The sequence below is a fragment of the Manduca sexta genome, chromosome 20 (genome assembly GCF_014839805.1).
Source record: "Manduca sexta isolate Smith_Timp_Sample1 chromosome 20, JHU_Msex_v1.0, whole genome shotgun sequence".
Taxonomy (NCBI): Eukaryota; Metazoa; Arthropoda; class Insecta; order Lepidoptera; family Sphingidae; genus Manduca; species Manduca sexta.
In genome coordinates, this window is record NC_051134.1 from 10,743,640 (window position 1) to 10,763,850 (window position 20,211).

The 20,211-nt window shown below is 36.6% G+C and overlaps 3 protein-coding genes across 3 annotated transcripts; all 3 read left to right on the forward strand.

Moving 5' to 3' along the window:
* Positions 1–6,427: 6,427 nt before the first annotated feature.
* LOC115454696 lies at positions 6,428–9,366 on the forward strand. The gene is made up of 6 exons (XM_037440563.1): positions 6,428–6,537; positions 6,737–6,785; positions 7,083–7,177; positions 7,374–7,466; positions 7,772–7,872; positions 8,550–9,366. The coding sequence occupies exons 1-6, from the start codon at positions 6,499–6,501 to the stop codon at positions 8,737–8,739; spliced, it is 567 nt and encodes a 188-aa protein (XP_037296460.1). The 5' UTR covers positions 6,428–6,498; the 3' UTR covers positions 8,740–9,366.
* A 3,191-nt stretch (positions 9,367–12,557) lies between these two features.
* LOC115440703 lies at positions 12,558–15,409 on the forward strand. Its single transcript, XM_030165122.2, has 6 exons — positions 12,558–12,674; positions 12,874–12,922; positions 13,220–13,314; positions 13,511–13,603; positions 13,900–14,000; positions 14,677–15,409. The coding sequence occupies exons 1-6, from the start codon at positions 12,636–12,638 to the stop codon at positions 14,864–14,866; spliced, it is 567 nt and encodes a 188-aa protein (XP_030020982.1). The 5' UTR covers positions 12,558–12,635; the 3' UTR covers positions 14,867–15,409.
* A 1,408-nt stretch (positions 15,410–16,817) lies between these two features.
* Positions 16,818–19,796, forward strand: LOC115440686. Its single transcript, XM_030165097.2, has 6 exons — positions 16,818–17,082; positions 17,578–17,626; positions 17,778–17,872; positions 18,210–18,305; positions 18,550–18,647; positions 18,938–19,796. Exons 1-6 carry the CDS (start codon positions 17,047–17,049, stop codon positions 19,122–19,124), a joined length of 561 nt encoding a protein of 186 aa, XP_030020957.1. The 5' UTR covers positions 16,818–17,046; the 3' UTR covers positions 19,125–19,796.
* Positions 19,797–20,211: the final 415 nt, after the last annotated feature.

Sequence of the window (20,211 nt, forward strand, 5' to 3'; positions counted from 1 at the left end):
GACACCGGCACTAATCCACCAAACAATTACAAGTAATGTTTTTTTAGACAACTTTCGCTTGGGTATTTTCTGGTTTTCCAAGATTCAGCCATTGTAACAAGTGCTTCCAATTATCGTACAGGATTAACTATTCATCACATAACATAAGTTAATTCTTACCATGGGCACGAGGGGTTACTAATTGCTTTGTCCTGTACACAGTTTAGTCAATGGGATCTTTATAGTGCATATTAACTTTACACGTATTTTGATTTTGTGGTAATAAACTTATTATTATTTATTTAGAATTTTACATGTAATGATTAGATTTAAAATAAGATGTTAGGTCTTATGTCTAGTAGTTACACTGGCTATATATTAATTTAATTAATTTTAAACCGACTATAATGAATTTCACCTGATGATTCTTTTTAATTTGACTCCGTAGAAATTGAATACGGGTAATGATATATTTATAAGAATTTTTGAATCAGTCAACTATTTTTGAAAAAAAATTGCAGTGAATAGTCTTACTTATCATTACATAAATATAATATGATCGTCGAATGTCTGTGTTTGCGCGTGTTGTATTGTATTCAAACATTATTGAACATTGTTGCAAATGGCAGAAACTTATGCTGGCAATCTGATTAGTGGACTTTATGCAAGCTATGCTGCATAAATTACGCGGCTTTTTAAAAGTCGATAAAGATAGTAGCTACTCTTCAAAGTCATTATTAGGCCTTAAAATTATGTCCTTTGAACCTAATGTATTCATATCGAATTCTATCCACTAGTTAAAATTCATGAATAAACGACATTGACCTTTCCTTTAACAATATGTTCTTTTTCAGAAACAAGGATTTCAGTAATATTATAAGGTTAGAGTAGTTCGACCTCGGGTGGCTTATTGGAGTTTAGAGATAGTCGCTCGCTCGACTACTGCTATTCTGAGGTTGACGGCAATATGGGTAGCGGTCTTCCAATGTCTTTATCGATAAAGGACGTGTTCTTTAGCGTACGGAGGCATCTTATCCCCCCAATCAGACAGATGGCGCAAGGCAATGTCACGCAGGGAGGGTCCCGTGCAGCTATTTTAGTGCAACAAGATACCCCAGGGCCGTTCCGTATGCGCCGAAGAAGAGCACCGCGGGTTTTGCATGGTATGCTGGTGTAGGGTATACAGGGGTTAGGATCTCTGTTCAATGCTCGCTGGGATGCTATATTCCCGAGAGATGCCTATGAGTCGTAAGATCGGTGAAACCAACATGATCAGTCCATTCACCCCTCATATGGTTGTAGCGATAACGCGTTTTAACCGCGAAAAAAAGGGTTAGAGCAGAGCAATGAACAATTGATATGCTTAAGTTGACTTCTGTACGACGGAGTTAGTCTGGTTTAATAAAACTGCATGATCTATTTCTGTCTCCAAGCAGTCACGAGTAGTCATTGTTATCTTCCATTCAAACGACATTGTTCTCAGTTTGATCAATCGGCTTTATGAGATCTAATGTCTATTATCTTAAGTTGACGAGCGTAGTCCTATATTGAACAGAAATTGTAATCGATCAATCTATCTTACCCGGAGTTGGAACCTGAAACCTCAGAATGGCAGTCGTGCCATTACCAAAATACAAATTTCTACCATTTATAGTTTAATAAATAAATAAATATTTACGATGTTGGGAATAACATAATCAAACATCACTTTGCTCATTTTTCTGTGAGCTGTTCACGTGATTATGGAGAATAAATAATTTATATTAATTATGTTGTATTTTTTTCACGTACAAAATGAGGCTACCTTTACCGTTTACCCTCAGGAGCGACTGCGGACTGAGGGTTTATGTAAAGCCATCGGTCTTTCGACCTGGCGTTAAGCTGCCCGGCCTAACTATTCTAAACTGGCATACAATCCGCGCGCGTGCTGCAAGGAATATTAAGTAATGCGAAATTGGAATACAGGGACTTAGGGCGCCTTCTAATTAACCACCGGGCTGCAATGCTGCTGCCAAGCTGCTTCATAAATCCATAAGAATTGACACAATACAAACGATAGTAAAGTAAAAGACCTAAGAGCGCCTTCAATTTGCCGTCAAATGTTACGTGCCTGCAGTGCGACTAATTTGAGGGCACCCTTAGTCAATGTAACGTCATTAACGTATATATCAATATAAAGTGTGCTATATGCAAAACAAAATAGGTATTAAAAACATTTTGGTGGTGACTTATAATGTAATTTTATTAATCTACGTATAAATACGTATTACAGAATACTCATAGCAAAAATCGGTCCAGTGCCCCTCGGGGTAATATGAGGAAGTGAGAGTGAACAATCTCCGACTGACGGAAATATAGCATAGCTTGGTAATAGAAAAAGAAGTGGTCGCAACTGGTAACCGCCTATTAATCCGCAAAGGCTCCGGTGTAAGGCATGTTCACAGTCAACTAGTTCTTTGCAACCATCTCCCAGGTCTGGTGCACACATACATATACACACGCAGTATCACGCCTCTATTCCAAAGGGGTAGGCAGAGACAAGCAATTGCCACTTTGCACAGTTCTGGCATACTTCCCTCGCTTCCTTCACCTTTCAATCTTTTCATGCATTCCCCTCGATTCGGGGTACTTTTGACCTGGCCTTTACTAAGAATGTCAGATATCTGACATTTGAAGATTCGGTGCGGGCGACCCCTATCGGTTCTTCCATCCACTTTCGCCTTATATATCCTCTTTGTCTGCTATCATCCATCCTCTCCAAATTCCCAAACCGCCTTAGCATACCCCTCTCAATTTTGGTTACTTCATCCTTTGTCACTCAACACATGTCCATCTCCGAAGTATTCCGATACATAGAATGTAAAAGAGGTTTTTCCGAATAAAATGATTTTTGAAATTACATCTATTTGTTTCAATATTGCACTGGAGAATTTGTCATCGGGATTTATATTACGTAATTAATACAAAACCACTGACATGGACTGAAATATCCCCTGAAACCAATGGTCTTGGAAAATGTATTTATAAATTCTCTTATAAGGAAAACATAACTTAGGAATAATTAAATTATATTTCAATGTTTCTCAAAATAAATGTACGAACGAAACGGTTTTTAAGAAAAAGAACATATTGACGTAAAACGCCGATGCTCTACTGAGTTTGCAGTTGCTGAACACTTGGAAGAAGGTTCTATTCATTATCTTGGACTAGACAAAGCACAAATCCTTGCCTTATATACCGAATCCAATTTGATTCACGAGGCTATTATTGTTTCACCTGAAACTGCGAGCAAAAGGTTCATAAATACACTCATGTCTTTTATCCGTGAAAAGGTAGGCTGAGGCACAACTGGTACACCCACTTTTCGCCGTGTGTATTCTGTCCCGTAATGTAATAGGGGACCATCATAGGCCATACTGGGTACAAATTCTAGTCTCCGGGCTGATATTTAATACAAAAATCCACATTACTTTGCCCTACCCCAGATCGAACCTGATAACTAAGCACTTCAATCGAACCTAATACAACTACGCTACCGAGGCAGTCTTAAAACTTACATATAATTCTAATAATAGCCCATAAAGTACCAATTACAAAAGATGTGGTTTTCCTGAAATCCATTAGGAGGATGGTGGAAACAGATAAAAATATTTTAAATACCAAACTGACGTAAACCGATTTTGCGCGTTTGCGTTACCCTATAGCAAATTTTATTGCTTCTTTGTATAGCGGCACGTCATAATTACTTCACTGCACCAGACTGTAAGTAGAGAGGGCTCCAATAAAAATTGTTTCCATGCTTCCAATAAGAGTTATTTCCATGTTGGTTAATAAATCTTTATTTCTAGTCAATAGGATTTATGCTTGCAATTAAAATTGGTTCATATCTCAGGGATCATTTTCCTAATGTAAATGATATCGTATTTTGGATGGAGTGGGAAATAAATATCTGGTTGTAAACATTGGAGACTTACGTTACTATTCGCGGCTGAGAACAAAAAAAATAAATATTTTTTTTGATCATAAACAGCAAAGAGGATTACGTTTTTCGTGTTTCAATGATTTCCTACTATATCGTATGTTATAAGGTTAAATATTGTTTAGTGGTAAAGAATTGAATTTTATTTTTGATAAAGTAATTATTTTGCTTGTTACTGGGAATACGCTGACGTAACTGAAGGCATCACAAAAACAATTATTACCGTCCTATTCGATTTATGGAGTTCCCTGCTTTATGTTTGCTATCCAAAGTCCAACGGCAACATCATTAAAACAGACGACTCTTGAAGCTACATTGATCAAAACATAAAAATTATGATTCTAATTTTGCTTTTTCTCTTAAACAATTGTTCTAATTCTATATGGTTTTGAGGAGTTCCCTTCTGCATCTTCGAAGTTCAAGGCCAAACAACAATGGTCGTAATATACAAACATCTCGAAACAATCAAAATATTATTTGGTTTTGAGGAGTTGTCTTCTGCGTTTCTAATTTCAGGTCCCATTCCAAAGTAATCTAATTGAAATAAAATTAATTGATACCATATCGAAGTTATGTTGATAGCAACACAAAAATAATCTTTTAAATCGAACTGTGAGGCAAAAATTATTGGTAAATATACATCCAAAATTTGGGTTGTAGCGGCATGTGCCAAAAAATTGTGGTTACAGCAAATTGTACACATAATTTTATCTACATTGCTTCACACTATTAAACTGACGGGTGCAGTAACACGATTAGCGGAAACAAATGCACACAGCTGTGTATGCATCTGGGAATCAGCGAAGCGATCTTGAATCAAAAAGAGAACATCTAAAAACTAAGCCATCATCAGTTACTATTTTGTCAATGGTGTCCTCATATGTAGCAACTGTCCAATAACATTCACAGCTAAAATTGGATACATCATACATGTGAAAACCCGCCAATAATCACCCACAACAGCAAACGATCGTAGCCGTAATCGGCATGGACTCATTCAAACCGACGCGAGGTAACTTTGCTGTTGCATTTTGTGCAGTGAAACTATAACTGAAGACACACCTCTGTCATACATCATCATCTTCAGCCTTTGGATCTTGAGCCATCTTACTTAATGTATCACTGGCTCACTATTACAAGATCCTGCGTTACTTTTACTTGGGTCGCAAGTATGAGATTAAAAAAATTTATATTGGTAAATATAAAAACTCATGATTCCTCCTTAATTTATTCTTCGGATTTATTGTAATTTATAACTGAAAAAGATTAGAATCATGTGATACATAATTCAACTTGCACATCAAATATAACATAGAACCTTGTAATAGTGAGCCCGCAATATGCCGTACATACCTTATTTTTTTACTTTTAAACGGCAGCCAGAAGTTTAATACTACTACATTCCAGCAGCGATGTAAGATGCCATGTAATAGGGGGGGCAAGCTGGTTATCATTTACACGACACAATTCCGGACGCCATGCTGATATTGATTAGAAAACATAATTACTTAATTAAACCATGTAATAGGGTAAAGCCCGTTGTCATTTACGACACAATTCTAGACTCCAGGCTGATACTGATTAAAAAAACATTATTACTTGCCTCGCCCGTAATAACTTTGACTGGATATTTTCATCTTAAAAAAATTTTCTCTCAGCTCGGAGTCAGAAAATTGGCGGTGTAATACCCCCGTGCCTCGGAAAGCACATAAAGCCGTCGATTCTCGCCTAATCTCTCTCCGGTCATGACGGATTGCCGTCAAACTGGACTATGAGAGTGAAGAAACAGAGAGTGCACCTGTGTATTGCGGAAAACTTGTGCACTATAATATATCCTGCGTTCCTGATTGATTTCCGTAGAGAATGGCCGCTATGGCGGAAATTCGCCTAGGAAAGAGTCAAGGTTCGAGGTAGGGCTGTTCATCGGTGACGAACATCTTTTATCAACAAGCTAGCTTTTCAGCGTCCACATTGTTTCATTCACCGAGCAAAACATCGTGAAATAACCCACAGCTTCCCGAACCATGCAATACATTACAGAATTACGTAACATATTGTTAAACCGCAATGATTGAAAAGGGTCCAAAGTCTATAACTTGCAATTCTTTATGACTGATGCCATGAATTCTCTTATTTTTAGAAACAAGAAACCTCTAGTCACATATGATTAGCCTCCTGTTTCTCCCTTAACACATAAGTTTCGAAGTCACGGTTCTTGTGCGGTATTTGACAGTTTATTGCATGTTATGACAAATACCGATCTGTTTTTGCATTAATAAAAATATGTATGGAATCCCCAGTGAAATATAAATCATACATTACAGGTTGCAACCGAATGAAATTCAGGGAAAATACGTCCAAAGGCGATGTGACATAATGCTTACGTCATAAAAAGGAAAATCTACTTCATTCGTGACGAGAGCAGCGCGTATATATATTTAATTAAACTCAGCAGGATGACATTATCACTCCACAGAGTCCCTCGGGAGGGTAACGTGGTCGCGCTTCTAAATACAGTTTGTGAAAATATATCGACAATAATGGATCGATTCACTTTGGCCGCCGTCGTTGCGACAGTTGTAAGTGTAGCTTTTATTTATAAAGGATATGTTGCCATCTGCAATTTTTTAAATATAGCCTAAATTAACTGCAAAGAACGTTAAAATAATATGCGAAGAACCAAGTTGTAACTGTTTAATGATATTAAATCTGATTTCATAGATGTTAAATTTGACAATTGCCAAAATGTGTTGTCTATAATCTATTTATTATTTTCAGGTACTTTTTCAAAGTTCCTCCAACTTTGCGACACCTTTATTAAGAGACGGTAAGTAATTCTTGTAACGTAGTGTATGAAAGTCTCTTTGAATAATAATATCAATCCTGTATTATATATTGTCCCACTGCTGGACACGGGCCTCTACGACTGAGAGGGACCAGGCCTTAGTCTACCACGCTGACTGACTGAGTTTGAATATTACTAGTAAATTGACTTATGATAATATTATAATAACATTCGAGCGCACTCAAGGCGATACATGCTTTATTTTTATGGTTATTTCATATTGAGACATGTGTCAATAAAATATAAGTACCTGCTTAATGTTTGCGATATTATTTTCAGTTTCCATGCCGGAGGAGTGCGCGAATAAGAACTTCTGTACGCATAAACACGAAGACTATCCGGAGGAACTCATTGAAGGACTACTTAAAGACATTGTAAGTACCAACCAACTAGATATTCCCAGTGATTTAACTACATCTTTCTTCAGTTTTCGAGTTGGTTCTAAGGATTTTCAATATGTAAAGTAATGTTCAAAATATTTCGCATGAACGAATAGATAAACTTGTACATTATGCTTTTTGTTTGAATTATCACCACAGTAATAATAATAAAATGATAATTGTTCCACAGGAAAAGTATCTCGACCACCCCCCTGAGTTTGTATCTCGCAGAATTGCACTTAATGATTTGGACACAAACGACGAATGTGATTCCAGTTCTCATGTAAGTAGCTGTCATTGATATAATTTTGCGTAAATTATTAATAATATGTACAGTGCTACAAACCACAGAAGAGATAAGCAGTTACGTAGTAATAATGCTATTAGCAAGTGATAGTCATAGACTTGTATTCTTTCAACCTCAGGATAATTTCAAATGACGCATAAACAAAATCATATCCTTTCGTAACATGTTAGCGTATTGCAAGTTAAGTACTAATACACAATGCGTTGTTCTGGATTATTGTTACTTGTTAATTTTTTTTATATATTTGAGCTATATGTAAATATTGGAAAATCTTTTTACAGACCTTACCGATTTACCAAATTAGGGACAATAATAACAAAACTCGATTTGTGGTCCAATCAGAGGAGAAGTTCAAGCAAATCATTAGGATCGAAGAGTGCAAGTGAGTATTACAACGAGATATATTACTCCAAATGAATTAATATTTTTGCTTCAACAAATATAAGCTCTTTAATGTTTTCATCGTTCATTTATAATATGTTAAGAACACCTTTTTATAAATAGCATACAATTACGCAAACTGATAGAAATGGCGTCAGTGTGAGAGTAAATAACGCCTTTAGAATTTATTAACTGGACTACACAGAAGCCCCTTATATATTTGGAAATATTTATTGACTATTAGCAGAAGCTACACTTTCCGAAGTATTGTAATGTTCTTTGGTTTCACTACATCGAATGTAAACCAGCATCACTATATTCATTGTTCTTGTTATTTTTCATCATTCTGGAAACCACTATGACACATACAATATCAGCCAGCTAAATTGATACACAAAGAAGAGACCCATACTCAGCAGTGGGTGGATGCGGGCTGATTAGATAGATATATAGAGAAATTGATACGTATAAAACCTTCAACATAAACCATCTATGTACTGTGATTTGATATGAGCTCTTGATCGTGAATTGTGGTATAAAAACAAATTAAAAAGCATGATGCGAATTAAGTAAGACTAAAATAATTTGTCGTTTTAATAAAATTCCAGAAGTAATCAGTAGTTTTAGCAAATAATATTCATGCACGCATTGTAATTAACATGTACGTTTTATTGGCAGGGAGCCGGGTAGGTTGACAAGAGCAACTAGGAATCTAGCCGAACTGGTAGTGAACGACACGCAACTAATGTGCGTCGAATGTAAGCTCGACTACAAGTTCCTGGTCTTGGGCTTGAACAGAACGTCGCTAGAAGCCGTGAACGTGCAGGGCGGCTTGCCGGTCGGCTGCTCGTGTAAATTACAAGAATAGAAATAAATAGAACTTGGAAGAAGTGCGACGTGACACAATTCTGAGCACGGTCGCTGCTGCAGACTGGATTTGTAGACAATATACATAAAATATAAGATCGCAGATGTAAGCTTATATCCAGGCAACATTGAAGTATAAAGTCGTAGTAACCGTCGGAGTCGTCTGCAGACTTATTTGGAATTGTACCTTAACTCTTAATGTGATAAGTTAAAACAATAATGTAGCAGTGTCCAAGTAGACGCTGTATTGTTTGAGGCGGGCCTTAAACTTTGATAATTATTTATTTATATTTTTAATTAAATTATGAATGAAAAGCGGCGATAGCCTTATTGGGAATAAAACGAACTGCCTTAACGAAGGTTCGCAGTTTCAAACTCCAAGTCACACTCTGACTATATTCTAAGTTATGTGATTGTGTTTTAACAATAATCGCTCGTGGTAGATGTGACACGTGCATAGCATTAGGTCAGTACTCAGAATATTAAGTATAATGTAACAAGACTGGTGTTATTATTAATTTATTTATTGTAAAGTGTGTAGTAATTATGCAAGAAAATGTAATGTTACCAGGAATATTTGAGATAAATTATATTGAACAATGTAAGAAATAAAACTATCAAAAGATTACCTGTGTGTTTATTCCACTCTCCACCTCGCTTCAGTTCATAAACAATTTTCAGGATACTTCTTAAATCAATTCCATATTTTTATGTTTTTGTTCGCGGCTTCACCTGAATGAAACGTTTCCTATATATTTTTTTGCCTTAGTAGGCAAACAAGCAAGCGTTACACCTGATGGTAAGTATACTGTATCCGCTGCCCATTTACTTTATAATGCTAGAGGAACTGCCAAGCCATTGCCTACCGGGAGGTGAGGACTTTGTTTAAGCCTCGCTTAAAGAAACACAAGACATAGCACTTAGGGAACACCGAGGCAGGGAGTTCATTCCAAAGCTTGCACGTGCGCGGTAAGAAACAGCGATGAAAACGACCCGTACTACTGCGGATAGAATCCACGTAGTATGGACAAACTCCACTGCAATAGCGAGTGATGCGGTGGAATAATGATGCCACAGGCACCATATTTAACAGTACCTCAGAGCACTCTCCATGGAAAGGGCAAAATATAGAGAGAGACCCGATGTCTCGACGATCCGAAACTTGTAGTACGGAGATCCCGGTATTCCAAGATCCCGCACCTTATTCCAGTCATTCTCCACTAATTTGGCACATGGCAAACAACACATTGCACATATTATGTTTTCTTCCTAAACATACACTGAATGCTAACTATATCTAGTAATTTTTTAATTCGTTTTCAAAATGCACAGATTTTTATTACTACAATAAGTATAGGCTATGAATAAAAAGCCACTAAGGTTTGTAGTTATGCTACATAGTTTACAATTTGAAAATGTTTTTGTTTCTTTTACATGATGTATCTCAATTGTTATTTTATTCTGTATTTGTCTATTTTTTTCTGTACGGCCACGGCAGTGTCTTCTATGCACCTGGTGAGTAATGGTGAAGCGTCTAGATAGTATATCGATAGATTACAGATGATTACCCCTCGCTAGTCGATACAATTATGCGAGCCTATTCGGAACCGGACTCCAGCCTGTAGACTTACGAGCAGATATAAGGTTTATCTTTGAACCAAATAGCTTTCAAATCTGTTCAGTGACTTCTGCGTTTCTAACAAGTATAACAAGCTTACATACTTATAATATTACTAATAACAGCCCCGTATTATACTGTCCCACTGCTGGGCACAATTCTCCTCTGCTACTGAGAGGGATTACGCCTTAGTCCACTACGCTGCCCTATTGCGGATTGGTATACTTCACACACCCACAAAATTCCTATACTTGGAGAATTTCTCAGGTATGCACGCTTCCTCATGATGTTTTCCTTCACCGTTAAAGCAAGCGATAGTTCACAAAGAAAACACACATTATCTTAGAAAAGTCAGAGGTGTGTGCCCTTGGGTTTTTGAACCTGCGGATATTCGTCTCGGCAGTGCGTTTCACACTCACTAAGCTATCGCTACTTAATATTACTAAGAAGTAAGATAATTGATGCGATTTTGTATTTTGAAGAAAGCATACCATGGTTATTTTTTATACATAATATTAATGACGAAACGAACAAACCAGCTGCCTGATGATATACGATACGCTGAAGTTCATAAAAATTGAAACTTAAAATGACTTATACACGATAAATATGACTGAAACAGTTTTTTTTTCTTTACAGTATTGAAATAGTATGCAGTAACTTTACTTCACACGAAATATATAACGTGTATACGCGTACGAAGCTTTGAATTTGTTCAGCTACTTTTGTTGCTGAGTGTACCTACTCAGACGGACCCTCGCATACGAGAGAGCTGCCACTTGGTAAAGTATTTCTGTGCAATCTGATAAAATCGTACTAAACACAAAGCTAGGCTTCGGTTAAATCGCCCGTAATTGCAAAAAGACGGAACTTATTTCAGGATTCCCCTTTCATTCATCTTTTGGGTTAATTGGAAATTTGCACTGCAGACGACTTGGAATCATGTGATGATATTAAATTCAACTTGCACATCGAACATAACATAGAACTTTGTGATATAAGCCAACTATATGCCGTACATACCTTACTTTTTTACTTTTAAACAGCAGCCAGAAATGTAACACAGATATGTAATATCCCATGTAATAGGGGAGTAAGCTCGTTATCATTTATTCGAAAATACACCAGTCTCCAGGCTGACACTGATTAAAAAAACAAAGTTACTTCCCCCACCCGGGGATCCAGCCCGAGACCCATAGCTAGATAGTTGCATTGCATACGCCATATGACTACGTCACTTAGCGGTCAGGTAAGGGTCGATATTACACTGCCTTGGTGGAGTTGTTGTAATTGTATATATGTACGATTATCGCGCTGAGGTCCTGAGTGCAAATCCCGGGTCGGGCCAAAAATAATTGATACTGGGTTTTTCCATCGTAAAAATTCTTAGTCGCAGCTCGGAGTCAGGGACTTGGCTGTATAATACTCCCGTGCCTCAGAAAGCACGTAAAGCTGTTAGTCCTGCGCCTGATCACTCTCTAGTCATGACGGAGTGCCCTCGAACTGGACTATAAGAGTGAAGAAACTCAGAGTGCATCTGGGTATTGCCCATACACTGATGCAGTATAATATATCCTGCGTGCTTAGCTGATCTACGTTGAAATTGCTCGTCGTGGCCCAAATTCGGCTTGGAAAGAATGAAGGGTCAAGGTAGGGCTATTCATCGGTGACAAACATCTTTTATCAACAAGCTAGCTTTTCAGCGTCCACATTGCATCATTCACTGAGCAAAATATCGTGAAATAACCCACAGCTACCCGAACCGTGCAATACATTACAGAATTACGTAACATATTGTTAAACCGCAATGATTGAAAAGGGTCCAAAGTCTATAACTTGCAATTCTTTATGACTGATGCCATGAATTCTCTTATTTTTAGAAACAATAAACCTCTAGTCACATATGATTAGCCTGCTGTTTCTCCCTTAACACATAAGTTTCGAAGTCACGGTTCTTGTGCGGTATTTGACAGTTTATTGCATGTTATGAAAAATACCGATCTGTTTTTGCATTAAAAAAATCTGTTTGGAATCCCCAGTGAAATATAAATCATACATTACAGGTTGCAACCGAATGAAATTCAGGGAAAATACGTCCAAAGGCGATGTGACATAATGCTTACGTCATAGAAAGGAAAATCTACTTCATTCGTGACGAGAGCAGCGCGTATATATATTTAATTAAACTCAGCAGGACGACATTATCACTCCACAGAGTCCCTCGGGAGGGTAACGTGGTCGCGCTTCTAAATACAGTTTGTGAAAATATATCGACAATAATGGATCGATTCACTTTGGCCGCCGTTGTTGCGACAGTTGTAAGTGTAGCTTTTATTTATAAAGGATATGTTGCCATCTGCAATTTTTTAAATATAGCCTAAATTAACTGCAAAGAACGTTAAAATAATATGCGAAGAACCAAGTTGTAACTGTTTAATGATATTAAATCTGATTTCATAGATGTTAAATTTGACAATTGCCAAAATGTGTTGTCTATAATCTATTTATTATTTTCAGGTACTTTTTCAAAGTTCCTCCAACTTTGCGACACCTTTATTAAGAGACGGTAAGTAATTCTTGTAACGTAGTGTATGAAAGTCTCTTTGAATAATAATATCAATCCTGTATTATATATTGTCCCACTGCTGGACACGGGCCTCTACGACTGAGAGGGACCAGGCCTTAGTCTACCACGCTGACTGACTGAGTTTGAATATTACTAGTAAATTGACTTATGATAATATTATAATAACATTCGAGCGCACTCAAGGCGATACATGCTTTATTTTTATGGTTATTTCATATTGAGACATGTGTCAATAAAATATAAGTACCTGCTTAATGTTTGCGATATTATTTTCAGTTTCCATGCCGGAGGAGTGCGCGAATAAGAACTTCTGTACGCATAAACACGAAGACTATCCGGAGGAACTCATTGAAGGACTACTTAAAGACATTGTAAGTACCAACCAACTAGATATTCCCAGTGATTTAACTACATCTTTCTTCAGTTTTCGAGTTGGTTCTAAGGGTTTTCAATATGTAAAGTAATGTTCAAAATATTTCGCATGAACGAATAGATAAACTTGTACATTATGCTTTTTGTTTGAATTATCACCACAGTAATAATAATAAAATGATAATTGTTCCACAGGAAAAGTATCTCGACCACCCCCCTGAGTTTGTATCTCGCAGAATTGCACTTAATGATTTGGACACAAACGACGAATGTGATTCCAGTTCTCATGTAAGTAGCTGTCATTGATATAATTTTGCGTAAATTATTAATAATATGTACAGTGCTACAAACCACAGAAGAGATAAGCAGTTACGTAGTAATAATGCTATTAGCAAGTGATAGTCATAGACTTGTATTCTTTCAACCTCAGGATAATTTCAAATGACGCATAAACAAAATTCGTAACATGTTAGCGTATTGCAAGTTAAGTACTAATACACAATGCGTTGTTCTGGATTATTGTTACTTGTTAATTTTTTTTATATATTTGAGCTATATGTAAATATTGGAAAATCTTTTTACAGACCTTACCGATTTACCAAATTAGGGACAATAATAACAAAACTCGATTTGTGGTCCAATCAGAGGAGAAGTTCAAGCAAATCATTAGGATCGAAGAGTGCAAGTGAGTATTACAACGAGATATATTACTCCAAATGAATTAATATTTTGCTTCAACAAATATAAGCTCTTTAATGTTTTCATCGTTCATTTATAATATGTTAAGAACACCTTTTTATAAATAGCATACAATTACGCAAACTGATAGAAATGGCGTCAGTGTGAGAGTAAATAACGCCTTTAGAATTTATTAACTGGACTACACAGAAGCCCCTTATATATTTGGAAATATTTATTGACTATTAGCAGAAGCTACACTTTCCGAAGTATTGTAATGTTCTTTGGTTTCACTACATCGAATGTAAACCAGCATCACTATATTCATTGTTCTTGTTATTTTTCATCATTCTGGAAACCACTATGACACATACAATATCAGCCAGCTAAATTGATACACAAAGAAGAGACCCATACTCAGCAGTGGGTGGATGCGGGCTGATTAGATAGATATATAGAGAAATTGATACGTATAAAACCTTCAACATAAACCATCTATGTACTGTGATTTGATATGAGCTCTTGATCGTGAATTGTGGTATAAAAACAAATTAAAAAGCATGATGCGAATTAAGTAAGACTAAAATAATTTGTCGTTTTAATAAAATTCTAGAAGTAATCAGTAGTTTTAGCAAATAATATTCATGCTCGCATTGTAATTAACATGTACGTTTTATTTACAGGGAGCCGGGTAGGTTGACAAGAGCAACTAGGAATCTATCCGATCTGGTAGTGAACGAGACGCAACTAATGTGCGTCGAATGTAAGCTCGACTACAAGTTCCTGGTCTTGGGCTTGAACAGCACGTCGCTAGAAGCCGTGAACGTGCAGGGCGGCTTGCCGGTCGGCTGCTCGTGTAAATTGCAAGAATAGAAATAGAAAGAACTTGGAAGAAGTGCGACGTGACGACACAATTCCGAGCACGGTCGCTGCTGTAGACAGATGTAAGCTTATATCCAGGCAACATTGAAGTATAAAGTCGTAGTAACCGTCGGAGTCGTCTGCGGACTTATTTGGAATCGTACCTTAACTCTTAATGTGATAAGTTAAAACAATAATTTAGCAGTGTCCAAGTAGACGCTGTACCTATTGTTTGAGGCGGGCCTTAAACTTTGATAATTATTTATTTATATTTTGTAATTAATTTATGAATGAAAAGCGGCGATAGCCTTATTGGGAATAAAACGAACTGCCTTAACGAAGGTTCGCAGTTTCAAATTCCAAGTCACACACCTCTGACTTTAAAGTTATGTGATTGTGTTTTAACAATTATCGTTCGTGGTAGATGTAGTGCGTGCATTGCATTAATGTAACAAGACTGGTGTTATTATTAATTAATTTATTGTAAAGTGTGGAGTGATTATGCAAGAAAATATAATGTTATCAGAGATATTTGATATAAATTATTTTGAACAATGTGAAAAATACAATTATTTATTGAAAGATTACCTGTCTATTTATTCTACTCTCCACCTCGCTTCAGTTCCTAAACAACTTGCAGGATACTTCTAAAATCTTCTTAAACCTGCGTACATATTATGGCCTTTTTAACCGACTACAAAAAATGCGGAAGTTCTCAATTCGACAGTTTTTTTTATGTTTGTTACTTCAGAACTTTTTTGCAAAGTATCGTTTGGTATTGCACTGCGCTCGCCACCCTGAGACATGAGATGTTAAGTCTTAATATAGCCAGTGCTATAATGACTTCAATTTTCTTTAACTCAGTACACAACAGTGCCTATATACTGCTGTTTGCCGCACAAATAGACATTGCGGTGATAGCTACCCAGGCGAAATCTCAAATAACATGAGGGACCTACCAATAAAAAATCATTTATTTTCTAAATGTTTATTGCTTAGGTAACGTTTATAAGTTACCAATGTTTCCTTCAACGTTAAAGCAAATGATAAATAATAAATAATCATGTAATTTCTAAAAGTGAGAGGTGTGTGCCATAGGTTTTAAACCTCCAAACTTTTACCGAATAATCCTTTTCGGACTAGGCTTCGAACACTTCTGCAATCCGAAAGAAATCATGTACAATGCTCTGAATGATAATAAAAAAATATTCTACACAGAAAATAATATTTTTTCGTCTTTATATCATTAGACACATTTAATTATACATTTCAGACTCTTTAACGTTATCCACGAACTTGTAGACACGGCACTGATAAAACAATAATGACGTAAACCATATTACAATGTTTCCTTATGGGAATTCTGTTACGGTCGTGTCGAGCTAATAAGAACTCAGTTTAGGCAAAGTGAACTTGTTTTGTAGCACCGTTAAAACCCGTTTTGGGAATAAAATGTGAAATAATAGGGATGACGGCTCTATAGGTACGTACGTAGGGTTTTCAGGACAAATAGTTTTAGACACTAAGCCTTAAACCGAAGCTCATTATTTTTTTACTTGACAAGTATTGTCGTCCCTTTAGCTTACTGGCAGCATGAATAAGCTGCAAACAGAATTTGTTTTTATTCGATTCCGGATCGATTCTAGGGCTGGACAGCACTTTGTCGGTTATCGAACACAATTTACTAATTTCCTGATTTGAGAAAATAGTTGGGAATTGTAACATATTTGTTTTTTTAATGCAAACAGAGCCCCACGTCAATGGTTAACGAATCTGATTTTACAAAATACTTACGGGCTTTGGATTTGACTTCGACCTTAACGCAATTTATTTACTTGAAAATCGGTTCTATGTATAGCATTACGGCTTTTCTCTTTTCAGGGGTAGACAGAGGTGTTACCACATCCAAGTTACACCAGTAATGTACCATATAATAAGGAACGAACCTGTTTCCGGACACAATATCAGAGTTGGGAGTTCCAGCTGATATTGGACGTAAAAACCCAATATCATTTTATATGACCATCAAACCTCAGTACAACTATGCCCCCGAGGGACAGTATAAAAACTACATATATGGGTATAATAAGGTTTAAGGAAAACCATCTTTTCTATAAAATACCTCATCCATTGACAAGCGGTGTCAGTCGATTTATACGTTCGTGGTGTTCACACATTCCAGTTCTTGCATTATGAGTAGATTAATTTTTACTTTTGTTGGGACTTTCGTGAGTACTGTTTTAAATATTTTGTAACTGCAACTATGCGGATCCTGACTTTCATATTTCTTACATAGCTATATATTTATTTATATTAATTCCACCATAAAATGATTGTATTATTCTTACGTATTTCTATTGGCCGTAAGAAATATGTATTTTTTTTGTAATTGTATATACTTATTGTAACATATAAAAAGAGCTTATAAATTTATAGTCTAACTGAAAATTTCTCATTATCTTTACATAAATTCATACATAATATCACGCCTCTATTCTATGGGGGTAGACAAAAACTTCTTTCGCTTCTTCCACATTCATCTATCTCACGCACTCCCACCGGGTCAGGGTTTTTTTGGCCAGCCCTTTGAATATCAGATAATCACATTTAAACATTCAGTGCAGTTCATCCTTCCAATTCTTACGCCTACACTCGCCCTATATAATATCCTCTTTGCCAGTCTTCACAGTCCAATTATATTTTAAGTTATTTTTTGTTTTTAGGCCATTTTTCAATCAACATCGCACTATGTCGCGGCCGATCCATCTAAAGGTAAACTGAACATAAATACCTATTCATATACTAAAAAAGACTAATAAAATTGTTATTTTAATTGACACATAAAAAATGATTCCAATTTTAAACTTAACCGTTATATTCAATTTCGAAAATATAATGTAATAAGTTTTATACGATTGTATAGTCGAAATGCCGGAACAGTGCGCTGGCATGAACTTCTGCGTTCATAAACACGAAGACTATCCAGATGAAGCTATTGAAAATTTACTTAAAGACTCGGTAAGTATCAACATACTTATAACCTACTGAATTAGTTTCGAATTCCATCAATTCTTTTGTGACCCCTGAGCCTACATTTGTATAATGTTCTGAATATTCAAAACAAATTAATATAAGTGTATATTTAATTATATCATAGATAGGATATTCCTACTTAAAAATCACCTGATATTAGGATTTTTTGTGGACTCAGTCACTGACGGTCAGATGAACAGCATGCGCAATTCCCTTTCCCATAAAAATCATCATGATATTTGTATTAATTTTCTCTTGATAAACAATATCCCTCAGGACTATAATGGTCGAAGTTCAATTAGCGAAAAACAATCATTTACAGAAAAAAATGTATGAAGAGTATCCTGAAGATTTTGTTCTAAGAATTGGACCTGAACAGGATCAGATGGCAGAAGATGAGTGCGCCTCTACTTCTCATGTAAGTATAATAATCAATCACTGTCATTGCAAAGAAAATCGAAACACCACATACTTATCTGATAATCTCAACGACGGCGTGTCAAACGAATTACCATGTCAAAACAGATTTTGACATGGTAATTCGTTTTGCGCATTTTGTATTATATGTATGCATCTGTATGTCAGAAACTCCTATGCGTTGTATGTTACAATTTCTGAATTTGTTATATATATTTATTTGATATCTTAATATGTTTTTATAGGTAGATCCAATCTATGAAATCGTAGACATCCATGGCAACATTCGATTTGTGGTGCAATCGGAAAGATTTAAACAAATCATTAGGATTGAGCAGTGCGAGTGAGTATCTCGTTGATTTTTTTACACAAGTAATTTAGATTTTATTCTTCCTGCTTTTCAAATTATATGGCCTTAATATGCCTTAACGGAATTATTTAAAGACTATCAAATCAGCTTACGCCTGAGTAAAAAGCATCAAGTTTAATGAAGCTATTAGTAAAATAATCTTTAGAATCATAATAGTAGTTCCAGAGACTAGTTCAATAAAAAAATATCTAGAAATAAACAAATAATTTTTAAAATATTTAGGCCCGAAGAGAATGTATACAATAACAAAATATGATTTACAGGCAGCCGGGTCGTTTGATGAGTGGGACTAGGAATATAAACGGAGAGTTACTCGACATCGTGCATCTGGAATGCAAGCAATGCACAATGAACTACAAGTTCACGGTGCTGGGTTTGGATCGCAAGTCGTTAGAAGCTGTAGACGTGCAAGGTGGTTTGCCGGTCTGCTGTTCATGCCGAACGCAATAAGCGTATTATCATTTGGACTCATGACGAACAAATGCGAAGTGACAACACAATTCGGAAGACGCCTAATGGTACAAACAATAGACTGGTCGTTTCAGTTAAATATTTAATATAAACAAGGGCACACACAATACAAGTATTATGTCAGTACTCTGCAGGATGCGCGCTAGTCGCTGTGGTAAAACGTCATTGTTGCGAACATGAAAGATCCCGCTCGACAAGCGCGGGCTGGTACCGCGGCAAACGAAATCAATCCGCCCGTGGCGTGGCCTTGTAGGGTCGGTTGGCGGGGTGCGGGGCAATGATGCAACGTGACGTATATACTTGTGACCGCACCGATGTGCGTGCACCTTTTGTTTCTTTTTTATTTATTTAAAAGACTGAGTCACTTCTGATTCTGTTAGTCTCATAAATAATTCAAATTTATAACGTTTACGTGCGCGTTCTGCCTATCGTCTCAATTCCCCGCTCAGCCAATAGTAAAGCGCGTAGCAGATTGGGGCCGTGTCGCCAATGATTAGTCGGTTACCGACTTCTGCCACGTGCGCGCACGCATCAATCGAGCTCTCGCGCGCTTTTACCCGTAAAACCTAAATGTATCTTTTGTATTTAAACTCTTCATGCAGATGTGTATTAATAATTTGTGTCATGTGATATTAAAGTGTTAGTCGCCAATCACGTGTGTTATTTAAATGTAAATAATAATAATGTAAATACTCGCCCCGAACCCACGAAAAATTGTTATAAGTATATTGTATTTAAAACGCTGTTAAAACATATTGCTCTTATCTTGTAAGCAAACTATATCCAAGGAATACGCAGGGGTGACTTTTCATTGAAACACGGAATTACACATACAGGTAAAGTACATCGGTGACTAATTGGGGCTTAGAGTGAGTCGCGGGCGAACAGTAGCGGGCTGCTCGCTCGACTTCAGCGACTCTGAGATGGACGACAATGCGGGTAGTACATCTCCCGATGTCGTAGACTCCAAAGGAGTCATTCAGCATGTTGAGCATCTTAGCCTCTTCAATTAGAGAGGTGCCGCAATGCGGTATCGCGCTGGGACGGTTCCGAGCAGCTATCTTAG